The following is a 21,919-nucleotide window of genomic DNA, read 5'->3' as shown; positions in this document are numbered from 1 at the left end:
TCCCACTTCCCCCCTGTTGCTGTTTGATGATTTGACCTCTGACCTAGATCTTGAACTAGGAGCAGTTGGAGACCTTGGTTCCTTTGCTGGTGGGAACAGATTAGAAATACATCTCAGAATTTTGATCGGACAGGGGTGGATGCAGGGAAAAAGAGGAGGAGCACAGAAAGTGGGTCACTCTTTCTAGTTAATGTTTTCACCTACATGTAGAAAAGGGGGCACTTGTTGAGAAGAATGCAAGGACAATCTACATTTTAGGGCAAAGTAAGGGGGAGCACAAGCCTCATGTGCCCCCTTCCCCTCCAATTTGTGCCTGTGATCCAGGTGTGTTTTGTTGATTCCTAAACATGTCCCATGTAATGTCTATTCAAACTTTATAGAGGTTGAGGAAATTCAGGTATGGATAAGTTGGATTATCAGATAGCAGATCTTAAAATCTTAAAAATCTTAAAATCCATATTTTATTGTTCGAAGTAGACACCAGAAATGAAATAATTATTTAATTAATTAATTATTGAATGCCAAAAAGAGAAGCAGCAACTCCCATCTTTTAATGTCTTTTGGTCAGACGCAGCCTGAGTTTGAACCCCTGACCTCCCGGTTGTGAGACGGATGCTCTATAGTATGCTCTGATTATGCTCTGAGATCCGTAGTATGCAGTGGTCATTGATGTGTGGGATGAACTTCAAGAAGACATTTGGAAATGATATGACAAAAAGAAGAGATTTTACATAATTGTGCAGATCCCACAGAAGAATGGAAATTTAGAGTCATGATAGGGGTATATGATACTTATTTGGAAGAAGAAAGGAACTTCCTGTTTACTTTCATGGAAAACCACTTTTTTTGGGGGGTGTCAAGGTTGTATATCAAACATACTTTATTAGAGAGAAGAACATATTGTGAAGGAAAGAAATGAATCCACTTAGTTGTTGTACTTGCATACAGTTAATTAGATTTGCTTGCAGATGTATTCATGAAGTAATAGAAGTAATCTTTAGATTTTTATTAAATAGTTATGTTTTGAAACTTATTTGATGTACATTTTCTAGCTCCAAGAAACAAGGAATTAAAAGAAAAACTACACAGAGAGATCTACTCTTGATTTTGGAGACCAGTTGCATTTCAATATTGACTTGTTCAAAACTGAAACTTGAAATGCAATTTATTTTGAAAATGAGGTTGATAATGTATTGGCTCTAGGCTTGCTTGTATCAAATCTGTTACTGTTTCTTCTTAGCTTTATTTTATTTTTTTTTATAAAGCACTGTGTTTAAGGATTCTGTCAGCATTTTAAATTCATCATTTTCTTCTCCTGCTTTTCCACTTTGTGCCCCTGAAGAAAAATCATAACCTACAAAATTGATTATTTTTAAGATTTATCTTGTATTTGTTATCTTTAGGATTTAACACTAATTGGAAAGGAAAAGAGAGGTTGTAGTTAGTGGAGTTAAGCACCCCAGTGGCTGACTTTGAACAACACAAACCTTCATTACAGAAAGCACAGTCCCACATGGTCTTTTTTGTGTCCTCATCTCCTGGATGACCCTAAGAAATTCCTTGCCCTTGACACAGTCTTGTTTACCAGCTACAGGAAGCCTGAGTGTTGTCTGAGTTCATCTTCACTCCTCGAATTGACATGTTTGTAATCACATCCAAACATTTTGGCGCGAAATCCCCTGCGGGCTTTAGGGCTCGGCATCAAAGCATTTACCGGAGGAGGATAGGGTTACCATAGTGATGGAGATGTATATGCTCATGGAATAAGAAACGACGACGACGCTGCTTCTGCACACTAAAGCTCTCCATGAAGATTTAAAATGTAAATTCCCTTTTAGCATGTTTGGAGAAGTTGCCATTTTTCTTTCTTTCTTTCTTTCTTTCTTTTTTACTTTATTTCTTTCTTTCTTTCTTTATTTCTTTATTTCTTTCTTTCTTCCTTTCTTCCTTTCTTTCTTTCTTTCTTTCTTTCTTTCTTTCTTTCTTTCTTTCTTTCTTTCTTTCTTTCTTTCTTTCTTTCTTTCTTTCTTTCTTTCTTTCTTTCCTTCCTTCCTTCCTTCCTTCCTTCCTTCCTTCCTTCCTTCCTTCCTTCCTTCCTTCGATCCTTCCCATCTTATCATTTCAGCTCTACCTACATGTACATTATGTGTGTCTCTTCCCCAATATTTTTTTATTTTTTATTTTAACCAGCAAATGTCACTGCTCTTTCCATAGTAGTTGCTTCTTTTTTCTGTACTAAAGTCAAACCTTTTTTAACGGTCCCCTCTTTATGGCAGCCACCTTTCTAAAGTGACAAATCAAACCAGTTCCCATCGAGGCAGATTGTGTGTATAAGAACTTGCATAGTCATCAGTCTAGCAGCCACTGTTTATAAAGGCCACATTTTGTGTTTCCCTTTGGGTGGTCACTATAGACAGGTTTTACTGCATTTTTTCTGCACTCCCTCTTGTATAAGAACCTGCATAGTCGTCAGTCTAGCTGCCACTGTTTATAAAGGCCACATTTTGTGTTTCCCTTTGGGTGGTCACTATAGACAGGTTTTACTGCATTTTATACCGCACATCCTCTTTTAAAAAGCTAATTTTGCTACCACTCTTTTTAATCCTCTCTGAGAGATATATTTTGGATCTGGGAGCCCCTATACATCTACAATATATGTCTTCTGTATTGATTTTGCTTCAGAATTTAGCTTTGATAAGATGGGGTAAATTGAATTACATGGGTAGCTCTCTATTTACCTACTAGCCAGCTGGGAGATATTCTGTATTGTCCTTTTCTCCTCTGCATCGGCAAACGTGTCAAGAATACTCTAAATTGAAGAGAGAGAGTGACATCTTGTCCTTCTCGTACGCAGAGGAATGGCTCTGAATCATAATAAGAATGAAAGTTGACGGAGGGCCTTGTAGACTGAAGCCCCTTATTTTTCTGCTTTTGAAATTCAAGTTCTGTGTCTCCTACATTCTTAATGTTAAGTTATGTGTTCTTCTGTGACATGCATAAAACATGATTTTAAAAAAGCAATTGTAAAAAAATGAAGTATCCATTTTACACGCATAGCAGAGTGCAAGTAAAGTTTGGTGGACATATGCTATGTACTGTTTTCATGTTTTTTTTATTGGATATTGCTTTGGTATTCATGGTTTCCATGCAGTCCTGGTAGGCCTGCTTCCATTATTCTGGCTGACAATTTGTGTCTTTGAAATCTTTTTTGAATTACTCTTACTACTCAAATTTTGTGCTTGTTTCTGTTTGTATAACATGAAAAACTTGGGACTTTACCTGAGACATTATAGCTATTGATTAACTTTCATTTATAGAGATTCCTTGTGGTTTTGTTTTCGATGTAAGTAACATTTGTATTTCATGACGGATGAGAGTGAGACGGATGCTCGTTGTAAGAATAAATAGTGTCGGTTTCTGTAGGAGTCCTGCTTGAGATTGATTTTAATGGTTAGGTTTTCAGATTTTGCTAATTCTTGTGGAGTTGTTTTCTATTAATAATTCTGTTTCAGTTTCCTTATTTGAATGCTGGCAATAAAACATGAATGAAAGTTGTTGAATTAGACTTGTTGTATTTGATGGATGCCAAGCAATGGTTAAATATTTACTGTCGAGGTTTTACTTCTTCTGATAGGGTAGCTTTTTATGATATACTTGATATGATTCAGTTTCATGACATTATTATAATGCTCAACTTAAAATAAGATTTATGGAAATGAGTGTAGCAGGTTTTCCAATTTCAATGGTTAAGATATCATATTTAGATGTTTTTCATCGGAAGTTTTATGCTGATATATATGGTCTAACTTCATGGTTGGTTTATATGAGAGTGCTTAAGTTGCTATATAAGTAACTGTTTAACTGGTTTTACTTTTAAAGTATATTGCTGGTATATTGTCTTTAAAATGTCATATATTCATATAAATTGTGTTTTTCCTCTCTCTCTTGTATGTCATGTAATATAAAAAACAAAAATGGCAAGGCATTTCTCAAAGAGTGATGTTATTTCAGGCTTCAGAGCTCATGTTTTTAGATATTTTCCATGCATTAGTTGAGGACATTGCCTTTGTGCTGTTTCATCTCCATCTTTTTTTCTTCAGAAAAGGTAAAAAGCAAATCAAATATCAGAATGAATACGTTGAGAGGAGATTGTTAGAGTGTCTCATGCCATAAGGAGGTTTTCATCAATATTACATTAATGGGTTTACCCGCAGCCATCAAACTAAGACGGTCTATTTGAGAATAGGATTACACGCAACCATTTGATGCATTCTCCACATCGCCATGACGATGACCACATCCAGGTAGAGCGGAGGAGTAGAGCGAGCGGCTGGTATTGACGGAGGAATCCCCACCATTATCACTTATTCATTATTTTCCTCCGCCCCCTCCTGCTCTGCACGGTGGATGAGAGAGGGATATTTGCCTGGGGCGTTCCTTGTTGAATGGAGGGCTGGTTATAGGTAATGCCCAGCCAACCGCGATCCAAGGCATAGGATAGTTGATAATTGGCATCTGGCCTGTGTTTAATGCCACAAACCAAAGCTGCATACTGCATCATCAACGGCCGTGAATACACACAGACACACACGCACGCATGCAAGCGTGATCACGCCCGGACGGACTACCAGACAGGTGCGATTGGATACACTCCCCCTCACATACTTACGCACGCACTGACGGAGACTTGTTGTCAACCTCGCACCCCACCCCCCTCCCCCCAGTTTTCTCCGGACTATGGTGCCGAGGCGCGTGAACAATCGCACGGCCATGCATCCTCAGATGTCTTCGGACGATGACGAGCCCTCGCTGCTCGACAAGTTTTCCTACTCGCTGAGTTTGGACGACCTCATCGCAAACATGTACAGCGTGCATTCTTGGAGTTATACCACCACCACTTTCCATCCAGGCGGCGTGGTAAGACCATATTCTTTCCCCCCTCTGTATGAGTCATCTTTGTTATTAGTCATCACTAACTCTATGTGTTGCTTCTTTTCCCTGGGTGCACTTTACTTGTTTCACCATTATAATAAACTTGCATAATCTTATTTTGAATCATATTCCTTGGTCTTCACTTTGCTCTTCATGGCATCTTTGAGAGCATTCTAACATAATTGCATTTAGTATCAATGTTAATCAAAATCAATTTTCAAATTGTGTCCGTATTGTCTTTATAACGACAATACGGACAATAATTATATGAATTATAATTAATTTTAAAAAATTAAGAATTACTGGAGATTTGAGGCATGATATTTTGCATCTGTTTGGATGTGTCCTCTCCAGTGATTAATGTGTAGAAGTGAATAGAATGTATATAACAGATCAAATCTTGCTAATTCAGGCTTTTGTCAAGAGAAATAGATTTTTATATTTTCACATTACCAATTCCCCTCAAAAAAAATCTTCCGAATGAAAATAATTTTGAAAGATTGTATTCATTTTACAATATCCCTATAAAGATTTTTAAACATTGAATGTGATTCTAAAAGTAATTTCCTATATGAAAAAAATAAGTTATTCCAGATAAGTATATCCAATTAGATGGAGGTTATATGTGGAAAAATCCTTCTGTAATGAAATAAAAACAATACTCTTACAAGTAGGATAACCCAATGACTACCAAATGACATCATTCACATTGACTTTGTCTGTGAGCTCAATCTCTATGGTGTAACTATTAACACCTTAAGTGTTAAAGTATGCACTGTGCATCAGTTATCTGGAGTAGATATGGAAGTAGTGTAATTCATATTGAAATCTGTGATGCTCAATCTGTAGGGTGTAACTATTAACACCTTACATTTTACAGTATGCACTATGCATCCAGTTATCTGGAGTAGATATGGAAGTAGTGTAGTTCATATTGAAATCTGTGAGGTGTAATTTTTAACACCCCAGAGTATGGTCCTGGAGTGACACCAACTGGTGTTAGTTTTAACATGCCAATTTGGTGTCAGTTTTTTTTATTTATTTCAGTGTACATAAAGTTATCTGGAGTAGATATGGAAGTAGTGTATTCAAAATGAGCACCGAAGGGTGTTTCATAACGCTTTTTGTAAGTTAAGAACGACTGGTGATCCTTTCTTGTGGAAAATAGTGTATATGTTGGTGATGGTTTAGCGCAAAAGAAAGGTTCACCAGTCGTTCTTAAAGTCACTCTTACAAACAGCTTTATGAAACAGCCCCCAAGTCATGCTTTAACTTGTGGGAGTGTATTCAAATTTGAATGAAAAGAGTCACATGTATCCACGCATGCCAGCAACGTGATACAATCATTGTGCCTTGTACTCTTATACTCTGTTTACCAAGGCACACATTACTCTCTTGTGATCCCTTATATTCTCTCTCCCTCTCTTTCTCTCCTTTTCTTCCATTCCTCTTTCTTTCTCACTCTGTATCTCCCTTTTTTCCTCTTTCTCTTTTTACCTTTTTTTCCATTATCTTTCTTTAATATTCCTGTTTTCCCTTTTTTAATTGTTCTGTTTTCTCTCTTTTTCTTTTCCCCTCTCCTTTTTCTTGTCCTCTATACTGCTCCCCTTTCTCTCCTTTTTTGTCTCATTCTCTCTCCTCTGAATATCTTTCCCATCCACTATTTCCTTGATTATTATTCCTCTTTTCACATTTTTTTCAAATATAAAGATACTCTGACATACTACTTTATTTTTTTTTTATAATAATAAATCATTATTCTCCATTTAATTTTTTATTTTCGTTTTGATTTCATTCGAAAGATATGTTTGTAATGAGTTAAATAAGATCGTGATCAAAATGTGATTTGCAACACATCATCACATCCGTCTCTCATAAATTATCATATTACAGTCGCCTGACTGCAATCACAATCACACATCAGATGTAATTAGTCGAGACATGAAGAGAGTTTGCCTTTTATACTCAAGATCATGTTATGCATGCATTTCGCACCCTACCCATTAGTAAACATATTCTTAATGGGTGAATGCAATCATTCTGGAAGACTCGTGGAGTGAATTTAATTAGAAAAGTTGGGTTTTGCTCGATTCTCTTTCTACTATGTCTACATCTACTGTAGATTTTGCATAAATTCTAAGCTGACCTTCATGACAAACTTTTCTATGAAATTCTAGCTTTTGATGCATTTTAAGTATGACCTTGGAGAAATAATACGTCGGAAAGATTTTTGTATGCTTCCTTCCATCCCATTAAATCATGATCATCTCGCTGACTGTTTACCACTTACTTTTTACCATAATTTTCATTGGTATTAATGTCACTTCATTGATAGGAAATTAACAAAGCTGATTTTTTTTAATTATTATTATGTCTCTCTCTCTCTTCTTTCTTTCCTTTCTTTTTTTTTCTTTTTTTTCTTTCTTTCTAATTTCTTTCTTTCTTTCTGTCTGTCTGTCTTTCTTTCCTCCCTCCCTCCCCCCCCTCCTTCCCTCCCTCTCTTACAAACACACCCCACACACATATATACATGTGCGTTGTTCTGCCTGTATGTCATCTATCTCTCTCTCCCTCCTATCCTCCCCCCCTCCCTTCCTTCATCCTATCTAGCTGTCAATTTTTTCTATATTGCCTGATGCCAAAGATGTCCGTTTTTATACCCCTCACAATTTTTCCCATCAAGACATCTATATTTCTGCCTCTGGTCAGTTTTATTTTAAGTCTTATTTGAAGCAGGTGTTTTCATATTTTGCTTTCAGCAGTATGAATTTTACATTCTATTTTATACCCCTTTCATAAACCCAATTATGCGGCTAATAGCAGCATAATTTGGTCGTAAAATTGGAGGACAAGAGTAATCCGCATTATTTTGATGGTGCTATTATCCGCATAATAGCAGCATCGGGCAAGATTTTGAGTTTATGAACGCATTTCCAAATATTGTGGATAATTGCCATGGTGCGGTCACAAGGTCACCCTTTTCCAACACAACCGCATCAGAGGGGGCGTGTGCAGTTGTCATGACGATTATCCACCTTTTTCAGGACGAGCGCTCGTAAAAATAATGTGGCTTATTTTCGGAGTTTGTGAACGCAATTTTTATTGAATTATCCGCATTACTCTTAGGCGGCTAATTGGAGGATAGGTTTATGAATAGGGTATTAGGTATTATAGGACAGGTGTTACAAAAATGCTTGTATATTTTTGGGATCAGGAAAGCATCAAAGCAATATGCATATTCTCAAAAGAAAAAGTTGGCATTGAAATCTCTGCAAGAAGTGTGTAAAGTATATGCTTTTAGCTTATGCTGACTGTTTGAATATTGTATGCTACATCAATTTATTCCTGGATACATTTGTTCAAATTAAGAAGAAGTGAACATTATGTTGCAGCAAAATGTGTGTAATACAACGGAACATGCACATGGTATACTCAAACATTGCATGCACCGATGTTCCTGCTAATTCCAAAGCCTGCATGCAAATAACAACATGCTATTAATTACAAGCGTGTCGCGATGATACAGCTTAATTACGCATGCACTGGTGTCGTATCGACTTCAACGACTTCAGCAGATAAAGCCCATAATTTGCTGTTGCTCCACGTAATATTGTAAATGAAGCCCCGGTCGAAAGCAATGAAGCCGATATTGACTTAGGCAATCAATAGAATGAAGGCTTCATGGTGCAGCATGGGTAATTAGAGTCATGTTTACGACGATGATGATGGTAAATTACATTAGTGGAGTCATTTTGCTCGTTAAATTGTGACCTTGTTTGGGTATTTTGTCATGCATGTGTTCATAGATAATTATGTTATACTGAGAAAGAAGCAATAATTTACTTTAGAGGGTATTACAGATAACACTGTAAATCTTGATTGCTGGAAATCTTGTATGCAATAATTGAAAAGATTTCAGGGTCTGTTGTATATTTTTAAAGCAGTTATTTCCTTTTTGACAGAGGCAGTTAACCTGATTTTGAAGGCGTGACACTAGCAATTACCCATTTTCTGTGATTGTATACTTATCTAATTTATCATTATATAGAGAGAGATTTTTTAATGAGTACATATTTGATTAGAATACTCTGCTTGTATATTTATTTGATCTATTTTTTTTCATTTACAAGAGAATACAATAACAATGAGTAATTAACAATATAATATGTAAATTACAAGAACAGAATAGTAACAACAAGTAAAGCACATATAGATTTTGAAGAATGACAAGAACAATAAATAATGCCTGCTGATTACCCCAAAAGAAATATAATTTTCTGCAAAGAGCTCGCCTTATTAGCAGGTGAAAACAATATCAATATAATAATGCACATTAAAATAGACTTCAACATTATTAACTAAATATTTGACTGAATCCACAACATTTCCTTGATGCTCAGAAACTATAAACAAATGTAAACATATTTTCATCTTAATGCTAATCAGGCAGCTACATTCCTATCGATATTAAAGGGGAGCTATGCATAATTACAGAATACATGTGTATGGAATGGAAATATGGACAGTATGAAAAGCCCTCTAGGAGTTCATATTCAACGAGAATAGGCTGAAAAGGGGAGAGAAATGGTCAATACGGGAAGGCTATCTAGGGTAATGGATACCGGGTCTTTATTGATTCGTAAAACGCAGAGTGAGTTTGTACACTGTTGAAATTGGAGAGGCGAGACGTGTCCAAGCATCAATAGCCTTATAAATCAATACCACCATGGGAATAGACCGAGAGAAAAAAAAAGTAGGGTGGAAAAAATGTGCTGGTTTGCAAAGCTAGGAGGCGTTATCATCGCCCAAGGGCGTATGTGACATTTCTATAACTATTAAGTCTGGGTATCTTGCTTTTGTTGTGCTGATATACATGTAGGTGATCCTGGTTTTACCACTTACGCAGTTTTGCTCAAAACAGTATGCTGGACATTCATGCTAGCATAGTTTAATGTTTTTTGTTTAATAGTGCAAGCCTTTTGGGGGGGAAAGCATTTGATTTTTAAAGCAATCTTCTCAATTTAGTAATCGCAAAATCTAATTACAGATACTTAAATATACTTCAGCAAGGCTTTCCCAGTTGATTTGAAACAATATCTTTGATATAAATTTCACCTGACCAGAAATGAACCATAGGCCCACCTTAAAATGCATCCAATTTAAAAGTGTCAAAAATTTGAATATAAAAAGGGATTAGACATGAGAGTTGCACGAGAATAACTGGAATATATATGATACCTGACCAGCGAATACACAGAAGAATAGAAACCCCTCACTCTCCTCTCGACATTTATGAATTATGAATCCATTGTCGAGTTGCCATAGCGACAGAGGAGTAAATTATGCACATCTTCCCGACTAAGCCGTGTCAGAGAAATAATTGTGAATTCTCCCGAAGAGAATCGCTTCCCACACTGAATACTTAATAAGCTGGATAAAAGTGAACTGTTTAAATAAAGGATGTCTAGAAAATTGATTTTTTTTATTTTTTAATTTTTTTTTTGGGGGGGGGGGTATTCTTTACATAGGGTGGTTCTTTGTTTAAGTATATTTAAAGTGATTGGTTAACATTGGTTTGACTTTTAAAAAATCTGAGCTAGAAGGTCACACTTGTCACCTGTGTCTGTGATATGTTACAAAAATGAAGCCCAGAAAAAAATTGCATTCGAAAATTAGTATTTAATGCTTCAAAAATTGAAATATATAGTGACCGGAAACACCATTTTAATTTCATCCCATACACTTATGTGTAGTAGTTAGGCGTCCATAAGACACCTATTTACAAAATCGGTGTTTGCCTTGTAGTTTTAGCTTTTCATTCTCAATAATGGTTGTTTTCAGGGTTTATTAGTTCTAATACATGCACTTATACACATGTTTCATCTTGGTTTGAGAATTTTTTAAATCGGCTGCTCACAAAGTTAAACAATACCTTTAATGAATATATGGATAAAAATGATGTTATCTGCAATGAATTACAATGGCTGAACCATGGAATGATTAAAGAAAGAAAGAAAAATGTTGATTGTGATTCATATACGTCATTGTACATTGCAATATTTGCTTCAATCATCCATGCATTACCAAGTGTTCACGATCCTCAGGCTCCCGCAAAAGTTATTGTCACTGAATTAATTTATATCCACAGCGTCAAAGGGGTCGCAGATCCCTATATGATGTTCATATTATCATTCTAAAATTGGCAACAAATTGACCCCATTTTCAATCAACGAGTTATCGTACCATATGGTGCAACAATCAGCTTCTTTCGCTGACGTAAGAGAATCAACCCGGGACTTGTCCCTGCGCCGTACATTGGAGAATATTTGTCCCTATCCACATGCTCTGTGGTAGTTTATAAATGTAAAACAATATAAATATTTAACCATATGTGTATTATTGAAATTGGCCAATATAAAAACCAAAGACGTCCGCTTGGTCAGAGAGATTCTCTCACAGAAATTGTCCCCGGAAAAAATTTTACACTTTGAGCAGAAAGGGAAGATATATGAAACGAGGTGGGAAATATTTTACGAAGAGTTTGTGTGACTTAAAGAGAAATGCCGGTAGATTCAGTAAACACTGATTTCATGAGAAAGTCTGTAAAACAAGGCTTAATTGTCAGTATATCATCGGGGATCTAGATCTGGTACAGTTACACAAACTGAACTTTGTGAAATCTTGAAATCTACGCTGAAAAATGTTCACACTGAAGATCACCAACACAGACAAGCGCACATGTGACAGTGTATAATCATTGCTTTGAATGTCGGGCCCGACGCTTGACCCGAATCCTGTGCTTATTTGCTGATTCCTCAGCAATTACACAATTTCTTCCAGAATCCTTTGGCACATATGTTTCATTTATACAAACAGACACTTTGGTGGTCATTTCATTGGATTCTGTACGAACTAATTTTGATATCGTTACCAAAACTGGCATTTACCTTTCAAAAAAACTTCATTGAATTCCCAGTTGCACATATATAAGGCACCGTTGTAGTGGTCAGATCTGATCGTACTCAATAGATGTGTTCCTTTCTGCTTATTCATCAATGAGTTCATATATTAAATAGCATGTCCCCATGAACACTTAAGCATGAATCCAAAGTCACACTTAGCTCCTCGTGAAACACATCAGATTATGATAATTTACTTATTTGCAGAATGAAGTAATGTTTAAGTGTATATTATTTTTTGTAGGATTGGAGGGGGTGGGGTATACTATATTCAGTAGCAGTCACTCTTGTCTTTTTCTCTTTATTCTATCTTTTGAAGAAATATACATACCCTATAAAATTTCATATATTGTAAATTGATGTGTAATAATGCCAACTATCTCTTTATTTCCACTAGAAAGATAATTTTTCTACCCCACACCCTTAAGTGGCAGATTAATACATACCCTTCTTGAAACCTCTATTTAACGTATAGGAATGGAAGAATTGGGTTGTCAGTGTCAGTTGAATTAGGGGTGTGTTTATGCTTCCATTGTGAGGACAGAATCAGCGATTTTAAACGTCGATTCAAAACGCCGATCGTAAACATGGTTCTGGGAGTGCTGTTTATGCTTAACTTTTGAGAGCAAATCATGATCTCCGGCTGGCTTCGCATCGTAAAGCGAGGTCAAATTGAGCGTGCCTTTTTTCGAAAGTTTTTTTTCCGATTGTTTTTTATTACATTGAACATGGAGCAATATGACTGTATTTGCCCGCAGATTTTCATCTCACCGGAAGCATGTACCAAATGACGTCATTTAAACACGTTTACGATCGTGGTTCTGTTTATACTTCCCAGAAAGCCTGATTCTGGTCAAACGACGTTTACAAACGCACCTTTTTGTGAGTTTAAGATCAGAATTTTGAAACAGCGTTTAAATGAAAGTGAGCATGGACGCAACCGTGTTTTGGACTAATAACGTTTGGAAACGCTGATTCTGGCCTGAAAAGTGGAAGCATAAACACGGCCTTAGAGACATATGCAATCTTTGACTATCATGGGAGGCGAAACCTTCAGGGATCTGTTCCCTAACCATGAAAAATTAAAAACAAATTGGATATCATTAGCTAGCCAAGCCCACACTTTCCTGAAGACATTAAAACTTATTACTCCCTGCCGTGCGTTGAAATCTAATTCAGATCTTGACGCGAGGGAGAGCGCTTCATGGCCAAGATGTTACAGCAATCGTTAGTCTGGTGTATCTGTTTTGTTTGCTTTTCTAGTTAGTACAAAATGTTGTTTAAAATTTACAATGCGGTCTACTCTATGAACCTTACAGTAGTTGTTTAACAGTTTAAACAAACATGCTTAATTCATTGAGAATTCAATATTACGAATTGAAACTTTGTTGTTTAAGATTTTAAACAACTATTTAACTATTTGAAAAACCTATTGTAAGGTTCATATGACTTAGGCAATCGATAGAATGAAAGCTTGAGTGTGCAGCATGGGTAATTAGAGTCATGTTTAAGACGATTTCTCCTCTGATATCTCAAAATGATTAGTTCATTTATTCCTCCTCCATTTCTCTTTTCTCTCTCACATAAACATGGCATGCATACAAAGTTTTATTCTTGAAAGCATATTCTTTTCTCTTATCCTTTAGCTGTCTGTGACATTGCTGATCGGATCACCTGGGCCATATGTCTGTCCACCTCGCCTCACAACCAATTAACTTCTCTTCTTATTGCACCACAGCTTGCCTTTCTATCTTTCAAAGTCCATGACTAGTTCATATGCCGTGGGGTCATTCACACTGCACAATCATAATTTCGAAACATGATGGTCATCAAACACTGCTGGTGAAAACTCACATGAGGCGGTGCTGCACCATCCCCAGTTTGCTCAATCTCGAGATTTTAGCCCGATTGGCCCTCTTCGCGATTAATCTCGAGATTCAAGAAAACCTGTCTCCACCATCGCAAGAAGAGCAATTCCTGCTCGAGCAAGGCATCGATGCATTATGGTCTGACACCGTTAATAAATAATCCCGAGTGTGTCTGCACCTACGAATTAGCGCGATAATTCGTAAAATTGCGAGCTATTTTGCAAATAATCAAAGTTGACATGGGATTGCAATCTCGAGATTAATCCTACGAACTAGCGTGATAATTGCGTCTCCATTGCAAATAATCTCGAGATTTTTCAGATCGGGATAATTTGCCGGATCAGAAATAGTGCGCTAATTTGAAAACTTGGGATAGTGCAGACGGCCCTAAATTTGTGTCTTTATTTGTTCATTCCTTCATTCCTTTCATCATGCATGCATATGCTGTAGCTAACTACATGATATTAGTGAAGCGGTGATATTTATGAGCCTGGAATTCATTATAAAACTTTGCAGCAAGCATGTTTATTGGAAAATAAAATAGATATATAACTTTGATTTTTCATTTGAATTCAGTAGGTTCCCGGCCCAGCCCAGTCATTAAAACAAATGTCAGCACATGCAACACTTCTCTCCCTCTCTAACTTTCTCTCTCCACGTAGGATCACATCCTTGATGATATATCCTCAATTCAGAGCTAAAAGGGCATAATCACTGGGTTGAATAGCATTTACTATTGCCCTCTTGCCTCTAAGCATACAATATAACAAAATATGAAAATCATCTCTGAGCTGCGGATTCCCTCGTGCCGAATATGATACGCATGGCCTTGTAAAAAGGCCTTGTAAAATGAATGCTACTTCCTGCCCTTGGAGTTTTGAAGCTTGTAAGGGTCTGTTTCGTACATGCAATCGTGATGCTAAGCCCTTACTGTGTCAGAGTATCAAATTGGCAACTTCATGTCAGAAACCCTAATAAAGAACCCTATATCCTCAATTGCACAAAACCTCTTCATCTTTCCATCAATTTGGGATAATTTTTGAGAAGTTATTCATAAGAATAAAAATGCCAAAAACGAAATAAAGTAGGAAAAAGTGACTGCCTGTAGCTTACTTAAGATGCTTCTCTGAAATGCTATAGTGAAGTGGATGAAATTGATACAAAGTGGTCTCCCTTTGAAGGTATTTTCCAGTCGTTATTGATTACAGTCAAGTGATCTGTTTCATACTCCATTACTCATTTCCTTGAGTCCTATTCGTACCAGTGTTTTTAGTATTTTTTATATTTTGTTTTTGATTTGTTTAATTGTAAATGAAATTTATTGAGGGTAATTGTAACCATGATTTGCAAATGTGATATTGTCCAGTGCAGGTTTCACCACTGAAATAGGGTATGTTTCAATCAAGTTTATTAAAGGACAAGTCCACCCCAACAAAAAACTTGATTTGAATAAAAAGAGAAAAATTCAACAAGCATAACACTGAAAATTTCATCAAAATCAGATGTAAAATAAGAAAGTTGTGACATTTCAAATATTTCGCTTCATTTCACAAAAACAGTTATATGAACGAGCCAGCTACATCCAAATGAGAGATTCGATGATGTCATTCACTCACTATTTCTTTTGTTTTTATTGTTTGAAATATGAATTTTTTTATCTTCTCGTCATTGTCATATGAAATGAAGTTTCATTCCTCCCTGAACACGTGTGATTCCATTATTTTAACATTTTGTGCTTCAGGCAAGGAGGTCCTAATCGTCAAATTCGTAAAAATTGAAATATTGTATAATTCAAACAATAAAAAACAAAAGAAATAGTGAGTGAGTGACATCATCAACTCTCTCATTTGGATGTAACTGGCTCGTTCATATAACTATTTTGTTAAAAATAAGCGAAACTTTGAAATGTCATAACTTTCTTATTTTACATCTGATTTTGATAAAATCTTCAGCATTGTGCTTGTCTGATTTTTCTCTATTGATTCAAATCAACATTTTTCTGAGGTGGACTTGACCTTTAAGGGTATATTTCTCTCAATATTGGTATGGATTTATTTACCTGGAATTAATAATAAGGGGGTATTAAAACATTGAAAGTTGTGAATAGGGTGTAAACTTTAGGGTTTTGTTGTTGTTGTTGACCTTGTTGTGACTAAAAGAAATATGGAAGAAACCAGTCGAGTCCTTGATACACCGTTAGTCATCTTGTAAATTCATGTAAAATTGCCGTTTGACTGTCATCCAAGACATCTGCAATGGGGACAATTCATCCCTTCCTGTCCGTGTCTCCGGACTGTAATTCTGTCCAATGAGAAAATTTGCGAAATCATCCCCTTTTTTTCATGTGTCGCACAAGAGCCCCTCTTGGAGAAATACCATCTTGAAGAAAAGAAAGCAAAAAGGGTTTGGGATCACTTCTTTTATATGGATTTGAAGGAAGATATGATGTGGGCAGGAGCAAGTGGAGAGGAGGGTGTGTGTTTTTTTTTGGGGGGGCTTAGAGCAAGGAAATAAGGCTTAAAGGTAAATGCTAGTTTTGGTAACGATATCAAAATGAGTTCATACAGAATCCAATGAAATGACCACCAAAGTGTCTGTTTGTATAAATAAAACGCATGTGCCAAAGAATTCTGGAAGAAATTGTGTAATTGCTGAGAGATCAGCAAATAAGCACAGGAATCGGGTAGGGCGTCGGGCCGACGCCCTATGCAATAATTATACATTGTCCCACGTGCGCTTATCTGTGTTGGGGATCTTCGGCGTGAACATTTTTCAGCGTAGATTTCAAGATTTCACAAAGTTCAGTTAATGTAACAGTACCAGATCTAGATCCTCGATGATATACTGACAATTAAGACTGGATCTACAGACTTTCTCATGAAATCAGTGTATACTGCAACTACTGGAATTTCTCTTTAAATACTAAATTGATCTGTAATTGAAACTAAGTTCTTAGAATTCGTGGAGCTGTAATGGCATATGAATATCCTATGAAGGTTTTTTTTTTATACTATCCACTCTCTATGAGGCTGTTCTCACTATGCTCCTAAAACTAGTTTACTGGAAACTAGTTTAGCGTGTAGTGAGAACGGTCAAAGCGGTCTTGGAAGCGATCTTCTAAACCAGTTTGGAAAACCACCTCGCTATGTAGTTTTCAAGATCGCTTTGCCTCATTAAACGGTTTTAGCGTAAGTGAGGACACAACCGTTCTTCGGAAAGCGATCTTTGCAAATTTTGCGCCCGCTACTCCACACGACAGGTGTAGAATGACCATGCTGCGGTTTCGAATTTCGTGCGAAACGTGTCACCCCACTGAGAGTGTTTCCATAGCAACAAGAGCGCTTTACGTGAAGTGATTTTGAAAACCACTTTCGTGTGATCAAGTGGGAACGCTAGCAAAGCTTCCAAACTGGTTTCCTGAATCGGCTTCCAGTAAACTAGTTTTAGAAAGCGTAATGAGAATGGCCTCCATGAGTATGAATGCATATGACTACCAGAGGTTGACGTCAGAATGTGACCTATTAAAATGAGTTTTGGGTATTACTATTAGAGCACCCTTCCTAAAGATGCCCCTCCCTCCTCCAACCTTTTTCCTAATTTTCCTTCCTGAACCAATCACTATCAGCTAACATGGTCTTGGATTACAGGCCTTTACAAGAAGGGAGCACAAGTGATTTTAATTAGCTTCTTTCTCTTGATCAGTCAAGAAAACACTTGTAAGTTGTGTCCATTGAAGAGGTAATAAGTATGGGGGGGTAAATATCATTCCCATTGCCTTTCACCATTATTCATAAATTGACTTTATTGAATTCACTTTAATGTTCATTATGATAAATCAAAAGAAAGTTTGTGGCAATGTGTAAAAATTAGATGTGGAAATGTAGTGCTAAATTCAATAATTTGCTCCAATATTTCTTTTTAAATGTATTTTAAGTAGAACTACATGTATATGACAAATGATTATTAGGCTGAAATGACTGAACAAAACTTGATTATTTCTTTATAGTGCATCATTGTTGATATCTTGTAAATATTGTCATTCTGACATGATGGAAATGAATAAAAAGTAAAATCGTTTAAAAGAAGTGACACCCCCCCCAAAAAAAAAATAAGAAGAAAGAACAACATGCAGTAAGGTCTTCAGGGAAGCAACACAAGACTACTCCTTTCCTTCTTCACAATTACTTGAAGACAGTCAAAAATCGGACAGAACAAACCAATAACAGGCCTATTAGGGGACTGAGGATGTCGGATCTTAATATGGAAATTTCCCGTTACTCATGCTGTTTTCGTAGACACTCTCGCTACTGATTTCATCATATACCTCGAGTTTGTAGCCAGGATTTTGCATTTTGCAGCAAAAAAATCTTGGTAACATTTCCCTGGACACTCGTGGAGACAAGAAGAAGACCTAAGGACTTTGCTCTTCATCTTTCTTTCCCGATGGGTGAATCTACTTCGCCACAAAATTCTGTCTGATGTCTCTTCTCTTCTCTTCGAGGCCTAATTCATCGAAAACGGAACCATTTGGAATGTTTTACTGAAGGAGTTTATTACGGCTCTCGGAGATGTTGATTATGCGAAGGATGAAACATTGAAGTATGTCACGGAGGATAATCTTCAAGTCATCTGAGATATGGGAACGATATCAAGGAGGTATTACAGGAAGCTCTTGCAAGTCTATGAACTATCAATGATGGTTGTTGAACTCCTGATTCCAGCAGCACAAGTTATGGAGTATTTCACGGTTGACCTATCTTTGTAGAGCATTGATCGTTTTGGAGATTCTCCTGTTCACGTGACACATGAAACTGAATCACGAACTTGATTTACTCATGTAATTTGGTGGTTTTGAACAGTAATTCTATCTAACAATTGAATAATCACTGATAAATATCCATTTCGAAATGACAAGCATTTCTATTCAAGTTATATTGGAATTATCAGGGACATAAATTGTGAGATCATCGTATCTTCCTGGCTATGATGCGGTTAAAACTGTTCTGTGATTAGATTGCCAACTCATTGCTGAATATAGATGATCTTCCACACATTCAGAAACATTTAGGATCAAACCCTGTCCTTGTTTCGAGGCTGAACGGCTAAAAATGCTTACTCGCTGCCTAATCCAATGCAAAAGCTGTATTAAGTCGCATGCCGTGCCTTTAAATCGGAACTAGTCATCAGGAGTAATTAAATGAACCAATCGTCTTCGTAGACACTGTAAATGTTAAATGTTCAAGTCTTTTTTTCCTTCTTGTAAGAACCTTTTAACATTTTGACGAGTCATCAAAGTTAGGAAAGTGGCAGAGAAAGAGATAGTGTTGCATTCATCATCTCGCTTTGCAGCCTACCACCTGACATTGCGGCTCAAACCTCACCGTACCAGCTGATGCTATTGTCAACGTCATACCCTGTCGGGATCTCTCGTTCCCTCGCTCTCCTAATCCCCCTCCTCTACCTAACATCAGAAAACGTGATTTTTGAACGTATGATTAATTGCTACTCACTTCTCCGAATCGTGCTTCGCCAAACTTTTACCCTGCAAGTAACCTGTTGGGACCTGAGCATCATATCTTCAATTTTGAGCTAAGTGGATATATATCGAGCTACATTTGCAAGGTTCATTGTCAAAGGGTTCATCGTAGCTGGAAGGACAAAGGGACAACCGTTGTTTTGAAATGTGTTAGAGTGTGGATTACTAGCTTACGTGGATTTAATGTGCTGTTCAGAGGGGATTTCTGGTTGTGTCACTAAGCGATTAATCCTGACACAATGTGATAGCCACCTTGGGCTGGATTCCCCTTGAAACGTGCTGTTCATTGTGCGTGTGAAAGCGTAGACATAGCGTGATTAGAACATGAGTTTAATGATCCTTTGTGTTGCAGAGAGAACATTTTTTTGGCAATGTTAAATCTCCAGAGCAAAATCACTCTTTGTTGCTGCTTCATGGTGAATCCCTCAAATCTATCAAACATTCTACTGAATGTTTTATTTGATGTTTCCTCAGCTATGAATAATTATGATTAGGAACAATCAATTGATTATTCAAGCAGCTTATTAATTTATTTAATTAACTTCTAATCCATGATTGGCCTCTTTACACCTGTGAACTTGCGGTTATGTTGAACAAACTTTTCAGTGTATTTTTCTCTCATGCTCCAAGTAATAGAGGTGTCTTGATTGGCGTCTTGTGTTTTTTGCCAGAAACGTCCTTCCCATTGATCATTAGCAAGTTGTCTGCAGGAACCTTGGAATGTAATTATTCACTTTTCTCCCAGAAATCTGCTCATCATCGCGTGTAAACTCTCCAAGGTAGTGTGTTCATGGATTGAACAATCTCTGCCAACAACACCCGGACCCCTATCCCAGGACACAGCAGAGATACTGCTGCTTTCTTTCTATCATTATTTGGGGAACGAGGGACATCGTCGTGAATTAATAAAGAAAATTACTCATGTACAGTCTCGCTTCTCAAATACATACAATTTTTTTAAAAACAATCCAGGACATTTTTGTCGGAAGTGCTGCTAATAGCAATTAGCTTGGCTTGGAGTAATGTCAAAATTGCTTCCAATTACTCATATGCAGGAGTAATGTAAGCATATCAGGAAAGCCGAAGCTATTATTGATTGCTTAGGCTGCGTTACATGAGCAGAAAATTATTGTGTTTTTAATACTATGATGGCTTATACAGCAAGCTCTCTCTCACGGACTTGGCAAAGGCAGCGTTGCATATTCTTTGAGATAAACTTGATACAGTGACCTCACATACCTGCCTATGCATTATAGAAGATTTTTAACTATTTGTTAACAGATCTTGTTGATCTTTGTGCATCAATGTTCTCCACATTTGCTATACCCAAGAAGAAATTTAGCCATAGCAAAGGAATATATTGAGCTACTTTATTCTTACCAACTCTAAGATTAACATATACCCATCTTTTTCCAGCAAAGGTCATAGGAGCTATCATGTGGATATCTTCAGTGTCTGGAAAGAGCAGTTTATGTTGTGTGATACCTCTGAAGGATTTCATCTTATTTTGAGCACCATGGTGTTCAGTCTGAAGTAACTAGTGTGTTTTTTAATGAATTTCCCCTTGGATGTAAAATTGTTTTGACGAAGAAAAGGTAAAGAGGCACATTCCTAAAGATGCCTCCCATCGTTACCAAAGGATACCAAAGGATGTGGTCAGTGGAAGTCACTGTAACTTTCTCAAACAACTCTTATTTCCTACAGAGGACTCCACCCCAGACAACACAACAGCAACACCAACAACATCATCAGCAACAGCCACAGCATACAACGACCAATCGTGTGACGGCAGCGCCGCATAAGCCTCTCATCCAGGACAGGCACGTGACGGGGGATGCGAGCCGGAAGTGCAACGGGCTCCATGCGTTGGAGAAGTCTCCAGAGATCAAGAAGGAGGAGAAGTCAGGACCGGTAAGTCCTTACGGCACTCATGTGTGCTTTTTTTAGTGATAGAAGGAGTGATGTGCAATGTTGTTTGTGTGAATTAAGAAAAGTTGGTCTTGGATCTTTTAAAGGTCAAGTCCACCTCAGAAAAATGTTGATTTGAATCAATAGAGAAAAATCAGACAAGCACAATGCTGAAAATTTCATCAAAATCGGATGTAAAATAAGAAAGTTATGACATTTCAAAGTTTCGCTTATTTTCTACAAAATAGTTATATGAACGAGCCAGTTACATCCAAATGAGAGAGTCGATGACGTTACTCACTCACTATTTCTTTTGTTTTTTATTGTTTGAATTATACAATATTTCAATTTTTACGAATTTGATGATTAGGACCTCATTGCCTGAAGCACAAAATGTTAAAATAATGGAATCACACGTGTTCAGGGAGGAATGAAACTTCATTTCACATGACAATGACGAGAAAATAAAAATATTTCATATTTCATATAATAAAATACAAAAGAAATAGTGAGTGAGTGATGTCATCAGCTTTCTCATTTGGATGTAACTGGCTCGTTCATATAACTATTTTGTTGAAAATAAGCGAAACTATAAAATGCCATAACTTTCTTATTTTACATCCGAGTTTGATGAAATTTTCAGTGTTATGCTTGTTGAATTTTTCTCTTTTTATTCAAATCAAGTTTTCGTTGGGGTGGACTTGTCCTTTAAGAAG

The 21,919-nt window shown here is 36.8% G+C and overlaps 1 protein-coding gene across 1 annotated transcript; it reads left to right on the top strand.

Annotated features, from left to right (window-relative positions):
* The first annotated feature begins 4,098 nt into the window (after positions 1–4,098).
* LOC121405575 lies at positions 4,099–21,318 on the top strand. Its single transcript, XM_041596502.1, has 2 exons — positions 4,099–4,917; positions 21,000–21,318. Exons 1-2 carry the CDS (start codon positions 4,738–4,740, stop codon positions 21,240–21,242), a joined length of 423 nt encoding a protein of 140 aa, XP_041452436.1. The 5' UTR covers positions 4,099–4,737; the 3' UTR covers positions 21,243–21,318.
* The last annotated feature ends 601 nt before the right edge of the window (positions 21,319–21,919 follow it).

Source organism: Lytechinus variegatus, chromosome 18 (genome assembly GCF_018143015.1).
Source record: "Lytechinus variegatus isolate NC3 chromosome 18, Lvar_3.0, whole genome shotgun sequence".
In the NCBI taxonomy this organism is placed as follows: Eukaryota; Metazoa; Echinodermata; class Echinoidea; order Temnopleuroida; family Toxopneustidae; genus Lytechinus; species Lytechinus variegatus.
Note: the sequence above shows the minus strand (reverse complement) of the source record. Positions and strands in the feature narration are given on the sequence as shown.

Bases quoted from the DNA above. Each gene is read 5' to 3' on its own strand.
- LOC121405575 (XM_041596502.1), top strand. From the start codon at position 4,738: ATGGTGCCGAGGCGCGTGAACAATCGCACGGCCATGCATCCTCAGATG. The intron at 4,918-20,999 runs GTAAGACCATAT...TATTTCCTACAG, and splicing joins CTTTCCATCCAGGCGGCGTG to AGGACTCCACCCCAGACAAC.